This window comes from Lotus japonicus, chromosome 4, assembly GCF_012489685.1.
Source record: "Lotus japonicus ecotype B-129 chromosome 4, LjGifu_v1.2".
Lineage (NCBI taxonomy): Eukaryota > Viridiplantae > Streptophyta > Magnoliopsida > Fabales > Fabaceae > Lotus > Lotus japonicus.
Window position 1 is genome coordinate 77,064,430 of NC_080044.1, and position 21,222 is coordinate 77,085,651.

General features: G+C 34.6%; 3 protein-coding genes across 5 annotated transcripts; 1 reads left to right on the forward strand and 2 right to left on the reverse strand.

The window, feature by feature from the left end:
- Window positions 1-1,080: 1,080 nt before the first annotated feature.
- On the reverse strand, window positions 1,081-4,957 carry LOC130710457 (glycosyl hydrolase 5 family protein). The gene is made up of 4 exons (XM_057559736.1): window positions 4,495-4,957; window positions 3,563-3,810; window positions 2,323-2,843; window positions 1,081-1,709 (listed from the first exon to the last, which is right to left on the reverse strand). Exons 1-4 carry the CDS (start codon window positions 4,936-4,938, stop codon window positions 1,216-1,218), a joined length of 1,707 nt encoding a protein of 568 aa, XP_057415719.1. The 5' UTR covers window positions 4,939-4,957; the 3' UTR covers window positions 1,081-1,215.
- Window positions 4,958-7,276: 2,319 nt separating this feature from the next.
- On the reverse strand, window positions 7,277-11,289 carry LOC130710459 (E3 ubiquitin-protein ligase RGLG5). Of its 3 annotated transcripts, none has more exons than XM_057559738.1 (13): window positions 10,985-11,289; window positions 10,411-10,740; window positions 9,812-9,896; window positions 9,590-9,730; window positions 9,374-9,487; window positions 9,203-9,300; window positions 8,936-9,015; window positions 8,763-8,868; window positions 8,546-8,673; window positions 8,273-8,456; window positions 8,043-8,099; window positions 7,701-7,836; window positions 7,277-7,615 (listed from the first exon to the last, which is right to left on the reverse strand). In XM_057559738.1, the coding sequence occupies exons 1-12, from the start codon at window positions 10,994-10,996 to the stop codon at window positions 7,756-7,758; spliced, it is 1,416 nt and encodes a 471-aa protein (XP_057415721.1). In that variant the 5' UTR covers window positions 10,997-11,289; the 3' UTR covers window positions 7,277-7,615; window positions 7,701-7,755. The 3 variants fall into 3 exon arrangements, with proteins under 3 accessions (XP_057415721.1, XP_057415720.1, XP_057415722.1); XM_057559737.1 differs by having other exon boundaries at window positions 7,277-7,612; window positions 10,985-11,288; XM_057559739.1 differs by lacking the exon at window positions 10,985-11,289 and adding an exon at window positions 10,859-10,952 and having other exon boundaries at window positions 7,277-7,612.
- A 5,558-nt stretch (window positions 11,290-16,847) lies between these two features.
- On the forward strand, window positions 16,848-20,997 carry LOC130711254 (uncharacterized). The gene is made up of 5 exons (XM_057560793.1): window positions 16,848-18,289; window positions 18,396-18,472; window positions 18,657-18,768; window positions 18,961-19,077; window positions 20,375-20,997. The coding sequence occupies exons 1-5, from the start codon at window positions 16,985-16,987 to the stop codon at window positions 20,729-20,731; spliced, it is 1,968 nt and encodes a 655-aa protein (XP_057416776.1). The 5' UTR covers window positions 16,848-16,984; the 3' UTR covers window positions 20,732-20,997.
- The last annotated feature ends 225 nt before the right edge of the window (window positions 20,998-21,222 follow it).

Sequence of the window (21,222 nt, forward strand, 5' to 3'; positions counted from 1 at the left end):
ACGTTGTAAAAATTATCAATACAACATGATAAATAAGATGAAATATATATAAGTGTCGGTAGTAATTACAAAAGAGGTATAATTTTTAGGAAAATGTAATTTTCATTCTTCAAAGTGTAACAACTAAAAACCACACACTAATCGTTGTAACTTAATACCTTCCACCATTGCGCGCTATCGTCTTAACATGTTCATATCTTATGCTACTCTTATCTTATATTGTCACAAACATGTATAATGTGATCTTTTAACTTACAATTGAGAAAGAAAACCTATACTAAACCCTAAAACATTCTAATCTCCAACACTAATTTGAAATTTAGCTGAACCAATGTGATTAAATAGTATTTATAATTAACAGAGTCTGGTGCAGCTTTTAACTTGTTTAATTGTGTGGTTAAATGAATGATGATTGTGTAATTATTAGAATCAAGTGATACAATCATTCCTTCAAATGTAGAAAAGACTCAAAATAGTTTTGAAGTATTTAATCAACAAATAATAATTGTTCCTCAATAATATTGGCTAATTATACTTATCTTCCTTGAAATAAATTGGCATAATTACTCTTGAAACTCTTCTTTTGGAAACTATACTTTTCTTGTTTGTGATACCTTCGAACCTTCTTGGTTTAAGAGAGTGCACCTACTTCCTTTATTTTATATCCTGTTTCTAACTTATTTTCCCTTAAATAAACCCAATCAATGCGATTTTGCTTGCAATTATGTAAAATCAAACTCAATACTACATAGAAACCCAAAACGCGTAGCAAATTCTTTGAAGTAGATCAGGGAATCCTCTATGAGGCGTTCCAATCCAAGATGAATGTTTTTACTTAAATCCAAATGTTACAATCTCACAAAGTGTGATTCACATCATGACTTCATCAATCTTTACTCTCGTCCCCTTTTTTTTTATCATAATCTTTCTCACCTTTAGACCCAAGCAACAAGGGAACTTGTAAACTACCTTTCTTCAATACTTTTTCTTGGATTCCTGATTCCTATTCTTGGTGTTTGACAACTCTATATATGATCCTGCTTATGTAAATTTGTTCATTTTTCATTGTAAGACGGTATGTATTAAATCCAATATCACCTCATGAACATATTTACTACATCACTTTAATTTGTACTATTAAAACATTGTTAGGGGATACATTCAATGAGTATTAACATGGTCAAAGAAATTTTTAGCAGTGCGATTAATAACAACTTATGATGAGCTCAAAGGTTTCCATAACAGGTCTGGTAAATTCAGCATGGACAATGCTGAAGTTGTGGACATTGACCTTCTTCCACTGTCAATGAGTTTGAACCATTGGCTTCCTGGGTCACACTTTACATCTCTGCTCAAGCATTTACAAGAGTTGGTCACAATGTTGTTGTTTTCATCAACATCTAGACAAACACTAGAACCATTGTTGACTTTAGATGAAAGGTGCAATTTTGAATCTGAGATCATTTCCCATTTATTGTTAGGACCCGAGCATATTATGCTAAGTTTTGCAGGCATCCCTTCATTCTCTGCTTGTATGCAAAAGTAGGTTCCCTTTATTGATAGGGTCTTCTGGGGTGTGTAATTCCAACCATCAGAAAAAGAGCAAGGACCTAATGTTAGTGGCTCTAGCAATGACTTTCTTGTGACACAGAGACCTGTTAAAGGATGGAATATCAATTTGTATGGATTGCCTTTTGTTATACCTGGCCCTGTACAAAGTAACGACATAATTCAACTGTTAGAATGATTAATTTTGCATTCTACAACAGCCTATCAAGTGGAGTAAGCCTATAAATTTGACACCTAGTACCAATTAATCATATCCCAAATTTAAAATCATAAATCCATAGTAGTCGAAATCAGAATTTTGCCTTAAATCGGGTAGGGGTTGTAAATCATAAATAGCTAAAATTTCCTACATATCTGTGTATGTGCGCGTATATAAATTCATAACACTAGGGAGAATAGAGAAAAAAGGGGGGGGGGGGGGGGGTTGACATTACACTACAGCAGAGAAAACAGTTAACTTATAGATTTAGGGTGCCATTTAGGAGCAATTTAACAGTAATTTAGCTGGCGATTAAATTGCAGGGTGTGCGATTTAGCGACGTAAATTGCGATTTTGATTACCATGAATTAATCACATCAAGTCCTGAAAACAATTTCTTATGTAAAAACAGAGTTAGGAAGCATATAAGACACCAAGTGGTCGGATGCTTTCCCAGACCCTGGCATAGCGAAAGCTTTTGTGCACCGAGCTGCCATTTTTAGTCACATTCAACTTTAAACAAAAGAAGTGAAGATCAGGATTTTTCCTCATACCTCGAAATGGAAGTTGGAGGCCATTGATCCTGTTCAAGAAACTGGTATTTCTAACTTGTGTCCAATCCCATCTAAGAACCCCATAGAACTCTTCCATTCCTCTGACCCCTTGTCTGAAGTAGTAACTACCAACCAGTGTCCACAAGGCCCAATCCAAGTCAAGCTCGGCCGCCACCGCCATGAAACAGTTAAGGTAGCGGTTGTCGTTCACGTTTGAACCTCTCAAGTCCACACCAAACTCACTCACAAACAATGGCCAACCTTGGTCCACCAAGAAGCCAGAGGTTCTCTTCATGTTCCCAGCCACTTGACCACACACTTGGTTTGGGTTCCCTGATACCCAAGCTTGACCATCAGTGAAGCCATACCAATGTGCCTCATATACTAGTTTCCCCTTGAATGTGAGATTCACTGGTCTATTCTTAATGAACGACAAGTCCTTGTCAAAGTTTAGACCAGATAGAATGACAAGAACATCTGGGTTTGCTGCATGAACCGCTTCTGCTCCTTTCACCATGTACCTTCAATTAAGAGTAATAAGTTATCATCCACATATCATTTCTCATTCATTCATGTTTGTTTTACTAAACCATCATCTACTAAACTAATGATGATTTAATGATTCTAAGTATGTGAAAATGGAAAGAATGACCAAATTTAATACATTTTAAAAGTAAAAGAAATTGATTAGCTCGGACTAAAGTCATACATATTTCAAACTAGGGGAAAAATGTAACTCACCTTTTTTTTTTTTGCTTAAATAAGTTTTTAGCATCCGCTTTACAACCATATGTATTTTGACCTCTACTTTTACGAATAACTTTGATTTCATTCACCGCTTTCTCACCTTTAACAGGTGATGTGTCAAATAAAGGGTCACATCATCAACATATGTTCAGAGTAATCTTATATGACATATTTTACTTCCAAAACGGACCAAGCTCTTTTTATTAAAAAATTCACTCTATGAAAGATTATCATTTTCCTATCTAAAATATTTTGTTTATTAAAAGTGTTAGATATCGTATATGATTTGGTAGGAAAATGAGCAAATATAAGATTTCTCTTGACACGTCACAATAATAACATGAACATCTATTAGTCACATCACCATGAGATATTATAAAGTATGAATTCAAATCAAACTTATATGTAAAAGTTAAAGTGACCAAAGCTAAATTTAAGTATCAAATTGGGATTAAGAGCTTATTTAAGTTTTTTTCTTAGTTGTAATTATTACCTGTACCAATCATTGACATTTTGTTTTGGGCCTCGGAGCTCATTCCTCAAGCTCATGCCCACCACATTAGGCACTCCATTGAAAAGAGTGGCCATTTTGGTTAGGCCCAAGATCCACTGGTCCGGGTCGAAAAATTGGTCACCAAAGAACCCATTGCCATCCGAATTGCTGCAGCACCACCCTGGCTGGGTTATGTGGTTGTCCAAAATTGCCATCACATCATTGTCCCCAAGACTCTTCACCACTGCCTGAAGTATCGACAAAATGTTTCTCAACACTCAAGTTAAATAAGAAGAAACTCATAAAATAGGTGAGGTAGTTGAGACAATGAGTTTTCTTTATTTGGTGTGTAGTTGTTCATTATCATACTCTCAAAAACCCATGATATATTCCATTTAATATACTCTATGGTAATGTACAATTATAAGCATGTCACAAAGGAGATTAATGCTTATCTAAAAAAAAACAAAGGAGATTAATTTAATTCGAGGAACTCAACTACTTGTATCTACCATTGTTTTATCGCCAAATGATAAGCATCATGACATAAATGATAACATTAAGAACTAAGAAGATAAGGATGGCAATGAAAAGTATAATTGCTGAAGTATCCATTTTGTCCTTTCATATACTTCTCTATGATAATTTTTTGCTTTTCTTTTATTTATATCGAATTAAAATTGTCAACCATATTCTTGTCTTCATTTAAGCCTCATTTGTTATAGCTTCTTGAGTTTATCTTATAACAATGCACATAGAGACATTTAAAAAAGACTTAAGTGTGCTTAAAATGAGTACGTCGCCTCTAAGAGATTTTTTTTTCTTTTTCAATGAAGTAGTACTCAAATGGGTGTGTTAAATTTTCGCCTCATGCAATAAGTAATTATTGCTATAAAAGCTTAATTAAGTTGTTTACCGAAACGAATACTTACCTGGAAAGCTTGGATGAGGGTGAGATCAATGATGGAGGGGTTGTTGGCTTGGACACCAGCAACAGAATCAAGGAGGCCAAGATTCTGAAAGGATTGCCTAACAGTGAGAGAAGAAAGAGAGTCATTGGTGACGAGGAGAATGGGCCAAGTGAGCCTGACACAGTTAAAGCCCATGGACTTTATTCCCTTTGAAATTACATCCACGGGCTGCTTGCTCAGCCCCTCCGCCACCACCGCATCCAGATGAGACACCCAATTTACACACGCCAGCTTCACCCTCAGCCCATCCTGGTTCACGATCCACCGTGAATTTGTGTTAAGTGGAACACCCGCCACGGCCACCACCGGCTTAACTACTTCCGGTGTGATTATTAGAAGATTGAATAATATTAATGTGCACCACCACCGCCAACTACCCATCATTTCGTGTTTGTTTCCCATCATAGCATTAGCATATGATATGATCATAAAGTGAGACTGACTTCTATATATATATTGAGGGAATGAGGGTGTATAAGTTATGTCACGTGGCAAAATGAATTTTGATGTTCAAGGAGTCCCTTTCTGTTTTTGAGTAATGTTATTTTGTCATTTCTTTATTTTTTAGAAAACAATTTTGTCATTGCTTTATATGTTGTATTCTATGAGTTTAATAAATGATGATAACTATATATATATATATATTCTCAAGCAACGATTGGATGTTCAATTATCAATTTTTATGAATGAAAACAATTATTTTCAATTAGTCTTACATTTAGTTTGTTGATCTGATACTAATAATTAAGTTCATAACTATCGACAGTGAAAATACCTCGATTAAGAAAAATAAATCAATAAAGGTGTAAACTGTAACTGCACTGTAGTAAATTTATGTAACATTTTTTTATATCAAAAATTTATATAATATACTTAGAAAATGTATATTTCTCACATTCTGAGACATAAAAGCCAACGTAGCATAAAATAATGTTATGGTTCCCGTAATATTTTATATGTCACAACAAATAGTTACTTCTCACGAAACATAATCAATTATAATATTTAAAATTAAATTTCATAACATTTTCATACAAAAATCATTTTGTTCATAAAAGTATCCAAGCATATCTAACTCAGTTTACTGCGCACGATTTAAATAGAATCAGTGAATCAACTATGCAAGGACACAAATCTTTTCTACATTTTCCAAGTGCGTGCTCTCTTTTTCTGCTTTATGAACCGTTCTATTAATGTTGGTGTTTGGACTTCTGTCCCCATTTTCAGTATATAAGGTATGACATTTTCCGCTCATGACTTTTGTTTCTGTTTCAGTTTGACAAAATCATGGGGCTTATTAGATGGAGCAATACTTGAAGAGTTAGTTTTTCATGAGGAACTGAACATAATGTGATTAAGGAAATTGCTAAAAATTACTTTAGATACAAAATATAAGAAGTGAGAGTTATCACTCATTATCCTCATGGTTTATTTCTGAAGCATAATTTTTATTTATCCTCATGGCTTCCGCCAAATCACATAGTTAGTGTCAGAAATTTCGATTCCAGCAGCTAGTGACGATGCTATAGCTTCAATTCGATTAATTACTTAACAAAATGGTATTTGCAATTTGTGAGCATTGTACCAAGTATTTGAAATACAGTAAAGATATGTACCATTTAAGCAAATTTCCATAACAATAGTTTTTAGAAATATTGCAAATAGGCAATGCCCATCAAGGAGGTAGCATTTTTTTTCAGTTTTCTTTCGTAACATACAACATGTTTAATTAAAGATAGATGCTAATTTTTCATACAATGAGATTGCGTAAAATAAAAGGTTGACATGAGAGAATCTAGCTATTTCAGTTAATTACTTAATTTTTCCTTAAACAAAAGGAACAATGTCCCTTGAAGAAAAGCAGAAATTAACTTGTAAAATAAACCGGTCTATCATCATGTTTTTCCGTTGAAGTTTGGCTAAGTTGATTGAGAGTGAGAGAAATCGATACGTGTAGTATTGCATCAGCATCATAAATGCATCATACATAGAAAATGCCAACACAACATGTACGTGGTTGTTTGAAGTTTATCAACACTTGAAATTAAACGCAAACTTTAGCCAATTGTTTCAGAAAATGGCAACTTAATTTGTATCCTACACTCCAAAGATATATCAGCAACTTCAATTGCGGTGAACACTGCAACACTTGCAATTCAAGGCAACAGCAAAATACGTGGCTATTGGTTTTAGGTACATATGGCTCTTGCTTCTACTAAAAGTGCTAGTTTTTGCTGTTTTCCTCCTATAGAGCTATCCCTGCATTTGCTTCTTTCTTTCTTAACCTAATTTTATTGTTGGTGTTTGTTCACCAAAAATTTCCAAGATTGAACTATTTCAAGAAGACAGAGTAAGGTCTCCCACTAACCAAACTCTATCCCTGGAATGTTTCATGAATAGTGTTAGAAACTTTTAACTTAATTTTATTGTTGGCATGAAAAATTCCAGATGATGCTGTTAGTCAGACATGCACTACCCTCTAGATTTTTTCATGAGCATTGGCTGCAATGTTCATGAAAAATTCCAAGAAGCTGAGTAAGGTGTCCGACTAACCAAGCTCTGTCCTTGGAATTTTTCGTGAGCATGTGTTAGAAATTTTTAACTTAATTTATTGCCAAGAAGGAAAGTGCTGACTGATACCAACTAACAATATAGTAAAATCTAATGGTACACAAATACAACTAACCATATAAAGTCTAATCAAACTAAGCAGATACAGTTTCTGAATTCTGATGCTCAAATGTAGAAAATAGAAATTATAAGAAAACTTTAACAAATAGTATACTTCACAACAATGTTATTATTTATTTTACAAGTAGTACTTCAAAACATGAAGCCTTCATGCTGATGCTGCCCAAACTTCATATATACAACAAAAACAACTACAACAACAACAAAAGTCTTATCCAACTAAGTGTGGTCAAACTACATACATACAATGAGACAAAACCAATTCACTCTATAAACAAGTCTTCCTATCCTGGCATATTTGTTTTGGTTCAAAATTGTGAAATGCAGTTTTTGTACAAGATCAAGGAAAGAAGCCCCTCCATCAAAGATCCAGGACAACCTTGCTCATCTGCTATTATGAATCATGCTAATCAATGACTAATTGAATCAATTGAGAACATATTGTTTTTTGATCTCATCAAAATTATGAGACTAACCTTGTCCTGGCAATGCATGCAATGTCATTGAAAGCTGGTTTGAAGCAAAGTGCAACTAGAAAAGCCTTATTTTGGTGGTGATAGCACTTCGGCAAATAGGGCAGGATTCGAGGCTTTCTCCACAATCACAACAAGTCTGTCCCATGTAAGGAAATAACAACAACGGCAAGGAAAGTTAATAAAGTTTAATTTTGATGCACTGACAATGTAAAGATTTTTTAACATCTTTGAAATCTGATTTGTTGACCATCAGTGCATGTACTTTTTTCTCAAGTTAATGTTATGTTCTTTTCATACAGCCTTAGATTTAAGATGAATCAGAAACATAATTTAATTTCTTACCTGATGCCCGCAACCAAAAGCCATATCCTTCCCATTAGTAAGACAAATAGGGCAAACCTGCATTTAACCACTTCATATATAAACTATGACTGAGAGTGTGACACAAAAAATGATCATGAATAAACCTTGATGAACATTAGGACTCAAGGGAGGAAAACTAAACTATGACTCAGAAGAATGTGATATGTGGCATACTAAGTTGGAAAGAATGGTGTCTTAAATCTTAATACCTTGTTGTCATATAAGCCACCTGAAGATGGTTCTGTGCTAACTTCATTGTTGTAACCAGTATATGTATGAGCACTCTGCTGAAAACTGTTTGAACGGAAAGATGTTGCGGCGCTGCTAGAGGAAGCTCTATCATAACGAGGTGGAGGTAGAGGAACACGGTCCGGTGAATGTCCCCTCCGCGCACTATTTGATATATATCAATTAAATACCCCAATATATGCTATAAGTAAGACCATATTTGATATTTGACCACATTGATATTCAATTTTTACCCCAATATGCCATGATCTATGGTTGCCTTATATTGAGAAGGTATCTCCATCAAAGCTGCTAGAGCAAATGCTGCCTCTTTTCTGCTTGAATCTACATTGCTTGACATTATCTCTGTAAAATTCACAAACTACAGAAGCCAAGTTCACATTTTCAGCATAATTGGAAGATCTATACATGGCAAGTCAATATGGTCTAGTGAGAGTTTCATCACCAAACCTGAAAATTGTCAAAGGCTCGAGCTGGAATGTTATCATCAAACTCCCTCATCATATCCCATGGTCCATCTCCAACTCCCACCAAAACTATCGACAGTGGATACTCGCTGCGATCCAATTAGGGTATAAGACTGCAGAACAGCATCACAGAACAGACAAAACTGCTAAGCTTACCTGGCTTTTACAATTGCATCAATTGTTCTCTGTTCCTGTGGACTTAGCTGGCCGCGCTGCGTGTCAACGCTTCTAGTAACCTGTTGCAGATTTCAAGTATAAATTTTTGCTGTCATGATTCAATAACAACATTGTAGTTTCTTCCTCGGATAAAAAAAAGCCATACACAAAACTAGCATGATGATAACTCTCAATGGAACTTTGATGACTGGTGTAAGTTTATAAATAATTATCCATGAAATGAAATATGTATTATATTAAATATACCTGTCCATCAGCGATTATTAGCAAGACATGATATTGGCCACCACTTTGCTCAACAATAGTCATGGCCATCTCAACCATAGGGGCAAATGAGGTAGGTCCTGTCACATGAATGCATGAGTCATGCTGAGCCTAATTAAAAAATGCTACTAGTATCTAAGACTAAGGCAACACCTGCTAGTCGAAGACGAGGAACAATCTCTCTATATTTTGACAAAACTTCCTCAAATCCATTGCAAAAACTCTCATCTGAATGGAAGCTGAAGACATCTTGATCATGTGTTGATGCTGACAGGGGGAAATCATAAGTAAGAAACACAATCAAGTTTGCAATTTGGAAATATAAACAATTGGAAAGGGAAAAGTGTGAAGATTTATGTCTGGCGTTACCATCTCCAAATCCAAAACAAGGAATCAAGTTATCCTCGTCAAAAACACTTAAAGTTTTCCCAATAATTGTGATTGCTTGTTCATAAGGATTAGGCCCACTTCCAATGTGATGTAAACTTTTTCGATTGAAGGACATCTTCCCTGATTTTCAAAGTGAAAATGTTATATAGTACTAAAACTCAGTATAAGAAACTCAACCATCAAGATGTAAGTGATTAAAACCTGTCCATTCGTTGCTCTTTGTGAAATCAATGCCCACAATGAGATTAGAAGATTCCAGGCCAGCATGTGAAAGAGCAGCAGTAACCTGTATGCATTTATTCCATTATTTGACGAGATATTTTATATGTGCTGAAACAGCAAGGGTAATTGTTGGGTGAAGCAGCTTATAGATTATTAGCTGAAAATTAAAACCTAGCACTTCAGTACAGAATTCATAAAGAACACAACTCATACAATCTCCTTTCGCCCGGTTAGTTTTAAGAAGCTGATTTCCTTTCTAACTACATGTGTGTTTGGTTCCATGTCTTAGAGCATCTCCAATGCAAGGTTCTTAGTTCTTATTACTTTCAACTAACTTTTACCACAATCAATCAACTTTACCAAAATCAATTCTGAAAACAATGATCCAAACACGCGTACAGAATCTGAAAACGCCATGAAGGTTGACTTAGTAATGGTCAAGTCAATGTCCCTAAGGTCCCTGTGGCCTTTCCCTTTCTTTCTCCCAAACACAAGTCAATGATGCTAACAGAACATAGCGAAGAAATACAATTACATACAAGCAGATCACAACAACACAGTTTTTGTATTGATCTTACCTCATCCAGTGAATGGTAATCATCAGCTATCCTTGAATATCTCCTATCTAACCTCCTTTTTGGCTGTGCATAGTCCTGAAACGGAGCGGTCGCCGCTGCGGCCGGTGCACGGTGGTGAAGAGGCGTTGATTGATGTGAATTTTGTGATGGGTATCCGTATGGTTGCTGCGGAATTCCATAGTTTTCCCATGAAGATGAAGAACCAGCAGAGTCATATGATGAAACATGCCTCCTACCAGACCCTTTTGAACTCTTACCCCCCATTACAGTTTCTTTCAGAATCAACCCAATAAAGCACAAAATCACAACCAAAATTGTCCAAGTATCAAGCTGCAATTGCGAAACCCATGTCAAAATCATACACAACAGGAATTGGAACTAAACTAGAACAATGAATAAGGAAAAAGAAAAAAGATAACAAATTTGTGAAGCAACACAACTGGGCAACCTGCAAAATTTTCAGTGAATTCTAAAACTTTTGTGATGCAAACTTGTTAAACCCAAAACTGAACTAATATAGTGAGTAATATGAAAGAGAAGACCAAGAAAAGTAACTATATATTTTTCCACATACCTCTAGATGCATTGTTTTCACAAGAATTGTGACAGAATGAACAACTCGCTGGATTTATTATAGTTGCACGCTAAATTAATCAAGTAGAGAAACTACCTTGAACTTGTAGAAGTAAATGAAAAGGAAGAAGACAATAAACTAAGAAAGTTCGAAGAAGAAAACCAGAATATAGTCAAGTCAATGACAATAATATCTATTTATATAACCATCTCCTTCCATGTTCAAACAAAGATATATTAAAGTACGAGATAAGGTTGAGAATGTTTTGGGTTGTTCATATGATATGGGCATTGAACAAGTAAGGTGGTTGTGTAGTTGCTAATGCTTAGCAATTAGATTTGCAAGCTGAGACAAGAAATCTTCTTTTGTTTGTACTTTATTGAATACTTCTAAGTGGAAGTCACATTGTATTTTCCGTCGATTGTTACCCATGCAGGTGTTACAGTGTATATACTGACACGTGGAAGTGAAATGTCAACCTTTTTTTTTTTTTTAAAGTGAAACTAGCGTTTTTACCCCGTGCGTTGCACGGCGAATATTGATCTCATTATTTAAGCACGATTAATGAATTAGGCTTAATAGCTCTTTTGGTCCCTCACTTATCACAATTTTTCACTTTTGGTTCCTTTAGGAAAAAATTAGCAAAATTAGTCCCTCATATTTACACACTTTTGCAGTTTTCGTCTAAATAGGGATCATTTTTGCAAACAAATAAGCAATGTGGAGGATCAAAAATGCTAATTTTTTATTGGGGACCAAAAGTGCAAAACTGTGATAAGTGAGGGACCAAAAAAGCTATTAAGCCTTGAATTAAGATATGAAAAATTGAAAAATGAGCATTCAACCAAACAAAATATCAATGAGTATTACACAACTTGCAAAATTTGACAAAAACTTTATATACATTTAATCCTAAATATTTTTAAAATTATAAAAAATATATTTAAATTAGATTAAAAATTGTTCCCAAGAGTTAACAATAGTGGTAAAAGCTAGGAGCCATAAGGGAAGGATGGGAATGAAGAGTTAGCAAAAATTATTAGTTTTTACATGAACTATTTCTTGTGTAGAATGTTTTTCCCCGTCGAACTTTTTTACCATGTAATCTAATCATAAGTATATAGTACTCATTTAAGAAAAATGTTTTAAAATTTGACTGAAAATTTGGCCTCAACTACTATTATTTAGTACTCATTTTAAATTTCAAACTCAAATCTCAATTTTTTTTTACAATTTTTAAAAAAGGAAATCCATTAACTTAAATTGAATATTGACTCATTAATCAATGAGATCATTCTATAAATTATATTTATTTCTTAAAAAATTAAAAGAAACCTAATTAATTATTATGAATGAATTTACAAATGATTTAGGGTGGAAAGAAAAGCGTATTCTGTGTCTGAGCAAAATAATTTAAAATCCGAGTGAAAAATTGGATCAAATTACTTTTATTTAGTACCCATTTTAAATTTCAAACTCAAATCGCAAAATTATTTTTTACAATTTTAAAAATAATAAATTAATTAAATAAAATTAAATATTCGCTCCTTAATCTATGAGATCATTCCATTATTTACCTTTTTTCTAAAAAAGGTAAAAGAAACCCCAATAATTATTATGAAAGGAAAAATCAAAATCTACTCATTAAAACGGAACTGACTCTTTTTTTCATCATTCCACTCCGAAATTTCATGTTGGCCAATTAGAATGTTTTTTTTTTCTAAATTGATTATTCATTTCCTTTTTACTTAAAAAACGGATTTGCCTTATTTATACTCATAACTAACTAAATCTGATTTTGCTTAAGAAAGTTGATTATGTACTGCACTCATTAAATTCAATATTTATTTTTTTTTTTCATTAAAACTAAAGGATTAAGCGTTTACATTTTTTTAATATCACACCATAAATTTTGACGCAAGTACTATTATTCACAACCAATTTTCAATTTCAAATTTCAAACTCAAATTTCAATATTAAATTGAATATCCACACCATAATCTATGGAATTATTCTAAATTTTATATTTATTACATAAAAAAGTTAAAGAAACTCCATTAATTATTATTAAAGGAGAAATCAAATTTATTCACTAAAACAGAATTGACATTTTTTAATTTATTTTACCTTGAAATTAAATGTATCCCAATCAAAATGATTTTTTTAAAATTGATTATTCATTTCCTTTTCATTAAATAAACAGATTTCTCTTATTTATATTGATCACAAACTAAATCTGATTTTGCATAAGAAAGTTAATATCTACCCATTATATTTATTATTGATTTGCTTATTTTGTTAAAAAAAATGTATCAAGTGTTTTAAAATCTGACTGAAAATTAGGCTCCAATTACTATTATTTAGTACTCAATTAAAATTTCAAACTCAAATCTCAATTTTTGTTTACATTTTATAAAAAAAGAACTCCATTAACTTAAATATAATATTATGTCCCAAAAAATTCTATATGACCTAAAAAATATAATATTCACACCATAATCTAAACGCAAAACAGTAAATAACTCAAAGTGCACAAATAAATAAATAAATTACAACATAAAACGACAATCTTTGCTAAGTTGGAAGAAGATGCATCAGCTTTTAATCTAGAAGTATTTGTCATGAACGGATCTGAACTATCCTGAAATAAGAGTAAAAATTGAAATTCACAATACATAACTATCTATAGTGATAGCATGTGCATATATAATAGTATTTAATTTAATTTTAACTTACATCACTTAATACTAATTATGTAAGCCGCAACTGTTCAACACTGTCATCATCAACCAAAATCTGTGAACACCAAAAGAAAAAGAGTATAACCAAATTGTAACATGCTAAACATTAAATCAAGCAGCAAGGTCAGTAGATGAAGATTCATGCCTAAAATATAAAGATGTATATGTTTCTTGAGTTATATGTTTCAATATGCTTTGCTCAAAATAAATGTGAATCAAAAAATTCATAAGGCTTACCTCTCCTTCCTCGTATCTCTTCTTTGGTTTTTAATTGTAGAACAAAACTCAACCAAGCCACTCCGGAAAAACAAACAAAAAAATTCAGCAAAATCTAACAGAAAGTAGGAAGAGGGCAAAAACCTCACTTGTTGTATTCACTCTTGAAGAATCTTTCATATAAGCTCACCATCCCCAATTCCAATTCGCAATAAAAGTCCCATGGTGATGAGGCCTATGAAATTACAGAAGGAAAAGTAAAAAAGCATCACTCTAATCAAAATCATTTCAATAAATCACACACGTTGCAGATCATTTCATAATGTTCATAGAAATGTAACTATACCCTTATGATATGGCAAGAAACTGGTTGAATCAGAAGCAATACCTAAACTTTTTTTGCTTTTTCAACATTTGCTTCTCAATTTCCCAGTCATCACAACAATAGTTATTTCAAAGCTCTTAGATGATGGTTAAATAATGGAATGATAGAGGAGAAGAATTACATAAGAGAGTTTATATAGATGAAAACAATTAGGGTTTATGTTGTTTGCACGTGAAAAAAGGAAGGAGAATATTGTTCCAAAAAGAATATTCAAAATTTGAATTTATAGGTTGTCAAAATTTTAAAATTTGAATCTTGATTTCAAAAACGTACTTTTTGAAAGGTTAGCAAAATCAGTTTTAATCACATAAAAAAAAAAGCAAAATACGTATAACAAAAGTGAGAAAGTTTTTGTTTTTAAGCCTTATGTATGAATAAGAATATTAAACATCTATTAATGTGATTTTGAATGATTATTCCATAGGTAGTCAATGATGGGTGATGACTTTTGTTACAGCATTAATGGAGAGTTTAAAAAAAATTAAACAACAATTAATAGTATTTTGAATGACTATTCCATAAGTAGTTAATGATGGGTGATGACTTTTGATTCAGCATAAATGGACAGTTAAAAAAAATTAATCAACAATTAATGAGATTTTTTATGATTATTCAATAGATTGTCAATGATGGGCCACAAAACCAAAATTAAGGAGAAATTGTCTCACCATAAATTTGTCAGAATGATTTAGAGCTTGACACTTGTCAGCTAATGAGGGAGGGTGGATAAGAGTGAACCTGGGAGTGCCAACTCATCTAAGTGGGTCTCACAGAGTTCTTCTTTTCTATAGTATATAGATATAGATGTCAACGTTGATAAACCAGTTCATGCTATATTCTTTTTTTTTTTGGTCGAATGAACTTAGATTCATAAAAACGGGACAAAGCCCAAGAACAGAAGAGGCACTAGGCCTAGTTTGGTTTTTACGCTACAAGGCCCGTAATAAGACAAAACAATGTGAGGGGACCGCCTAGAGCAAACCAACACAGTGCTCTGTTTCAATTGGCAGCTTTAGGTGTAGTGTTTATGAGTTATTTATGACTTGTTTGAGATTCCAAAAAATTCCCACCTTTATTCGAAACCCCCAAGAAAGAGCTTTTTTTTGGTCAATCAAGAAAGAGCTTGTCTATGTAGTATGTACCCTATTTTTTTTGGGACAAGTAGTATGTACTCTATTGAACTCCATAAATCGAGTTCAAAAAAAAAACTCCATAAACCAATTTCAATTTATCAAATAAGCAGGTTATGGGCCAGCTTCAGCTTCTACTATAAGGCCCAAAGAAAAATAATAAAACCCAGTTCGCTAAACCTTTGTTACTTTCAAACAAAATACTCCTCTGTTTGACAAAAAGAAAAAAAGAAATACCTTTGATATTTACCTTTATACTTTTTTTTTTGGCAAGACCTTGGTTATATACTTATTTCTTGTTACTTGTTTCTAGAGGATTGCATGAAGTAATAACAAAGTATTGGTTTAGTAACAAATAAATCAACCTGGTAAAGGTGAGAGCACAAACTCAATCTTTAGAAAAGAAGAGACATTTGTTGAAATTTGAAAGGGACAACCACACTTTTTTAAACGGATAAGACCCTCATTAGTTCCTAAGTTATTATTTCATAGGTATCGATTGTCCTCCGCATCGCTAATTCTTGTACTCCCTCCGGTCCTATTTATAAGCAACAAAAAAAAAATTCACATAGTTTAAGAAATGTAGTAAAACTAGATAAAATGCATTAAATTTGTCTTGAATCAAAATAAACTTCCAAAATTACCCTTTGTTATTCATGTTGGAAAGTGGGAAAGAGAAAGAATAATTAATGAGACACATTTTACAAGTTAGAATTAATAAGGGCATCATTGGAAAAAAATAATTAATATAGTTCAAACTTTCATTTGGTTCTTATAAAAAGGACCAAGATTTTTCTTCTCTTTCATGCTTATAAATAGGACCGGAGGGAGTACCACGTAAGAGTGGCGAACATTAGAATTTCGGAGACCTAATTCAAATCAAAAAATAATTTAAGGGAGTTGAGTATTCTCTTTCATATATAAGAGTTATCTTAGTCATATGTCAAGTCAATGTTAGACATCTCAACAATGCGGGCACCATACTCTAGTGCGGACATATAATACCGCCACAAATCATATTCATTTTTTTTTAATTTTAAACACAAGTATCCTATATATATTGAAACAATTTTGAACTCCCATGTAATAAAAATTAAAGGTTTTCCTAATAGTTGGTTTGCAATGATGATACTCTTAATTTGTTCCGTGGCATGTAAACAAATCTGGTTAAATGACCACTCTCTCATCGCTTAGAAACGAAGTTTCGTCTCATCTCCAAATCCCCTGTACTCACGTCTACCATACCAAATTTACACAAGGCAGAGACAGCACGCAACGCATTCTTTTTTTTTTTTAATTATACGATAAGATTAATTATCACTATCTACTTTATATTAATTAATCGTAATTAATTAACGTAACACCCCATTATCATTCTCTAAATTGAAAAAAGAAAACAAAAAAAAACAATTTGAGAAATCCTGAAATTCTTCAGAGACTGGTTGGTACGTTGTTGCGGTGTTCAATCTTCTTCATCCATCTCTAAACCCCAAACCCGATTCACGATAATTTCATGTTATTAAATTAAATGTCCGGCGCCGGCGACGTGGACGATGATGCGATGCTCAGCGACGTCGAGGACGACACCGCCGCCGATCCAATTCCGCCTCCCTCACCGGAAAACATCTCCGAGGAAAAACTCCGGGAGATTCTAACCGAGCTCGATCAGGAACGAAAGGCCCGCCTCGCCGCGGAGAATTCCAAGTCCGAATTGCAGGTTTCCTTCAACCGGTTGAAGGCTCTCGCTCACGAGGCCATCAAGAAGCGCGACGAGTTCGGGCGCCAGAGGGATGATGCTGTTAAGGAGAAGGAGGAGGTGGCGAAGCAGGTTGAGGAGGTGGTGAAGGAGCGTGACGCGCTGCGATCGGAGATTGGGAACTCGAGTCATATGTTGGTTACTGGTATGGAGAAGATCTCGGCGAAGGTGAATGGTTTTAGCGGCGGCGCGTTGCCGCGGTCGCAGAAGTACACCGGGATGGCGGCGGTGGTGTATGGTGTGATTAAGAGGGCGAATGAGATCGTGGAGGAGCTGCTGAGGCAGAATGATGCCACCGGCAAGGCGAGGGATCAAGCTAGGGAGCAGATTGAGCAGAGGAATTACGAGATTGCGATTGAGGTTTCTCAGCTTGAAGCAACCATTAGTGACTTGAGGGATGAGGTTGCCAAAAAGGATTCTGCAATTGAGGGTTTGGAGAAGGATTTGGGTGTTAGGGATTTGAAACTGAGTGAGGTTTCTGAGAGTTTGAGAAAGGAACAAGGTGAGGTTATGCAGTTGAAGGACCATGTTGGTGAGTATGAGGTTAAGTTTAGTAAGTTGGAGTCTCAGATGGAATCGCTTAGACCGATGTTGATTGATCAGTTGAGCTTTGTTTCGAAAATTCACAACCAGATTTGCAATGTTGTAAGGGCGTTGACGATCGATGATGAGTTGGGTAATTTGGAATTGTCCGAATCGTTGTTTGTCCCGCAAGAAACGGACATTGAGGAGAATGTACGGGCGTCTTTGGCTGGGATGGAATCCATACATGAGTTGACTTGGATTGTTGTTCAAAAAGCTAGGGATGTGGTTGAGGAGAAGAATCGCGAGATCAAGAGTTTGGATGAGACTGTGAATCGGTTAGTTACGGAGAAGGATCAAATTGGTTCTTTGCTTCGGAGTGCGTTGTCAAAGAGAATGGCATCTGATCCATCTTCTAGGAAAAATGAGTTGTTTTTAGCTGCTGAGAATGGGTTGAAGGATGCTGGTATAGATTTCAAATTTAGTAAGCTTCTTGGAGATGGGAAGCTTGCAACATCAAATGATAAAGAAGAGGAGGATGAAATATACTCTCTGGTAAAGTATTCATTTCACTTACTGATTCTCAACGGAACTTGGTGTTCTCATCTAAGTTTTTATTTTGAAGATTGCTTAGAGTTCTTTATGAATGCACTATATGCAGGCTGGTGCTCTGGAGGATGTTGTTAAGACATCTCAGCTTGAGATCATAGAGCTCAAGCATACTGTGGATCAATTAAGGTACTTAGCATCAGGTTCAAATGCCCGGTTAATAACCGGCGGTTATTTGCTATTTGTTCAATTTGAAGTTTTATAGTGAAAATCTTCTAATTACTCTCAGAAGCTTGCACATTTGCAATGTCTAGTTGTGCTGACATCATAACTCCTTTTTTTTTTCCTTTGCATATTGCTTAACTACATTAAGGGCAGAGTTGAGTTTACTTAAGCTGCACATAGAAGCTCAGACCAAAGAGCTTGACCAAAGAATGCATCGGATAGAGGAACTTGAAGAGAAGGAGAGGGTGGCAAATGAAAATGTAAGCCTAATTATGTTTTTCTAAGTTAAAATTTATCTAGCCCCTTAGCCATGAATAGTCTTATATGATATTTTTATGTTGTAGAATGTAGAACTATTTGTATAATCTAAGGCTGTGGACGATTTGTGAGGGACATTTCATTGTCGTTATTTTCCTGTCACTAAGAATCAACTTGGCCTCTTTGTGATGTAGATTGAAGGGCTAATGATGGATATTGCTGCTGCTGAAGAAGAAATTAACAGATGGAAAGATGCAGCAGAGCAAGAAGCTGCTGCAGGCAGGGGTGTTGAACAAGAATTTGTGGCACAGGTATGCTATCTGTTAACAGCATTTGTTGATATGTTTGAATTTTAAAATCACTTCTGAGACCATTTTTCTCTTGGTATTGTTATTTTTTCATTTATGCCGAAGTGTTCTTAGACTTCATTGCATTGTTTTAAATTTATTACAATTTTAACTTTGGCCATAATTAAATATATAAGCTGCTTGCTAGTGATATATTGTTTCTTTGAATTCCAATACTGAAATCATCTTTCATGGATTCAATACCTGGTGCTCCCTTTGCTGTTTAGTATTATGGTCCTGCTGAAAAATTATTTTGAAATAAATCAGAGTAGGTAATAGCATGCTATAAAGTGGTGTATCACTTTCTGTGGCCTAGCCTCAATTAAAGTGGCGTCGTGCTTATGTGGGGTAGCAATAGGGGCCTTCATTGCGGGCAGATAGTTGACAAATCACGGCTGTGGTGGCTGTTTTGGTTCACAAACCATTACATCCTTGTAAACTGCCCCTTTTATTTCAACTTCCCTCACATTTTTAAGGTGTTTTTTTTTTTTAATTTCATATGCTTCCCCCCATCAGAAGAAAATACGGGTCATATAATATAACCCTTCATTCTTCAAAGAATGACACTAGGTTGTTGCTTCGTTCCTTTGCACCGCACATATCCGGCAGGCAGCAGGCACAAATTCCTGGGAAGCACTTGCCTTTGCAGCTGCCTGACGCCCTGACATGTTTCCTGGCAGCCTCTTAACCACTGCTGAGTCTCCTTCTTCCAGACTCTCTTTGTAGTTTATACTCACACGTTTTCCTTTTTCTTAGCGAGACTTCCATGATATTGTCCTGTGTTATGCTATGAGATATATTTCCTCTACCCATATCTTCTGTTCATCTCTTTCTTCTGTTGATTATTGATTCTAGTTAGGGGTGTATGAGTAAAGCTTTTTTTGAATATTCGATCTTGGTTTGTTAAGCGCTCATCCTTGAAATTTGACTTGATTATTTTTATGAACCAATGTCAAGCAGTGTAGGCGTGACACTCATTTATTACCTGTACAGTTGTAATTATCCCTTTTACATTTACTGGAGAATGATTTTTTCTTACTATTATCTCATATATTACCTAACTTCAATTTTCAAGAGTCGCAATTTAAATGAGTGACTGTCAATCTTTAAAAAAAAACTTCTGGCATTTCCATCCAAAGCTCCTTTCAGTCTTAAGTCATCTTCATGAATACAGAAAGCCACCTGTTGATGGAAATTTTCACTCTTCCTACTATTATCACATTGAACATCCTAGTCATAATTGCTGGTTGCAAATTTGCAGTTGTCAACACTAAAGCACGAGCTTGAAGAGGCAAAGCAGGCCATGTTGGAATCAGAGAAGAAACTAAAATTCAAAGAAGAGACAGCAGCAGCTGCCATGGCAGCCAGAGATGCAGCAGAGAAATCTCTTAGGTTGGCAGACACGAGGTCTTCCAGACTAAGGGACAGAGTAGAGGAGCTCACTCATCAGCTCGAAGAATTTGAGAACAGGGAAGACTCAAGGGGAGGAAATAGGCCTAGATATGTGTGCTGGCCATGGCAGTGGCTCGGCATGGACTTTGTCGGATATCAGCCTCGGCGGCTTGATACACAACAGGAGGCTTCTAATGAAATGGAACTTTCCGAACCTCTCTTATAATTCAACCTGTTCTTTCTTTTCATTTCTTTTGTGTATTTATGTTAATTTCTTCAATTTTATATCACAAAATTGTAGTTTATAGCATCAAGTTCCACCATCTCTTAATGCAGCAACGGTGGTTTTGTTCAATTATCATATTCCAGTAGCTTCTGGCTTGAGTAACTTGCTATTGCAATTTGCTTGTTCTGTACGATCCTTTCTTTGGAAGCACACATACACTGTCATTACAGTACACGGTAATGGAAAGTTCATACATGGTTGTTTGATGTTTGCCTAAAATAACTTAGAAGCAATGGTCAAAAAGAATGCATGTTCTGTTTGCTTAATACATGTCACTGGGGAAAAAAGAGGAGTTGCATGAAAAACTACCATGTCTTTCTTTAAGCTAAACTTTGCATTTACCCTTCGATCATTTGATTCTTTTATATGAAGATAAAATAATCATCTTGGTTTCTTTAGGGGATAATTAGTAGGTTGTAGAGCTATGTATT

Excerpts from the sequence above, each read along its gene's own strand:
- LOC130711254 (XM_057560793.1), top strand. The coding sequence starts at position 16,985 with ATGTCCGGCGCCGGCGACGTGGACGATGATGCGATGCTCAGCGACGTC. Across the intron at positions 18,290-18,395 it reads AGGATGAAATATACTCTCTG|GCTGGTGCTCTGGAGGATGT; the intron begins GTAAAGTATTCA and ends CACTATATGCAG. Across the intron at positions 18,473-18,656 it reads CATACTGTGGATCAATTAAG|GGCAGAGTTGAGTTTACTTA; the intron begins GTACTTAGCATC and ends AACTACATTAAG.
- LOC130710457 (XM_057559736.1), bottom strand. The coding sequence starts at position 4,938 with ATGATGGGAAACAAACACGAAATGATGGGTAGTTGGCGGTGGTGGTGC. Across the intron at positions 2,844-3,562 it reads AATGTCAATGATTGGTACAG|GTACATGGTGAAAGGAGCAG; the intron begins GTAATAATTACA and ends TCTTAATTGAAG. Across the intron at positions 1,710-2,322 it reads CCTCCAACTTCCATTTCGAG|GGCCAGGTATAACAAAAGGC; the intron begins GTATGAGGAAAA and ends TACTTTGTACAG.
- LOC130710459 (XM_057559738.1), bottom strand. Across the intron at positions 8,100-8,272 it reads GTGGCTTATATGACAACAAG|GTTTGCCCTATTTGTCTTAC; the intron begins GTATTAAGATTT and ends GGTTAAATGCAG. Across the intron at positions 7,837-8,042 it reads CTTTTGGTTGCGGGCATCAG|ACTTGTTGTGATTGTGGAGA; the intron begins GTAAGAAATTAA and ends TACATGGGACAG.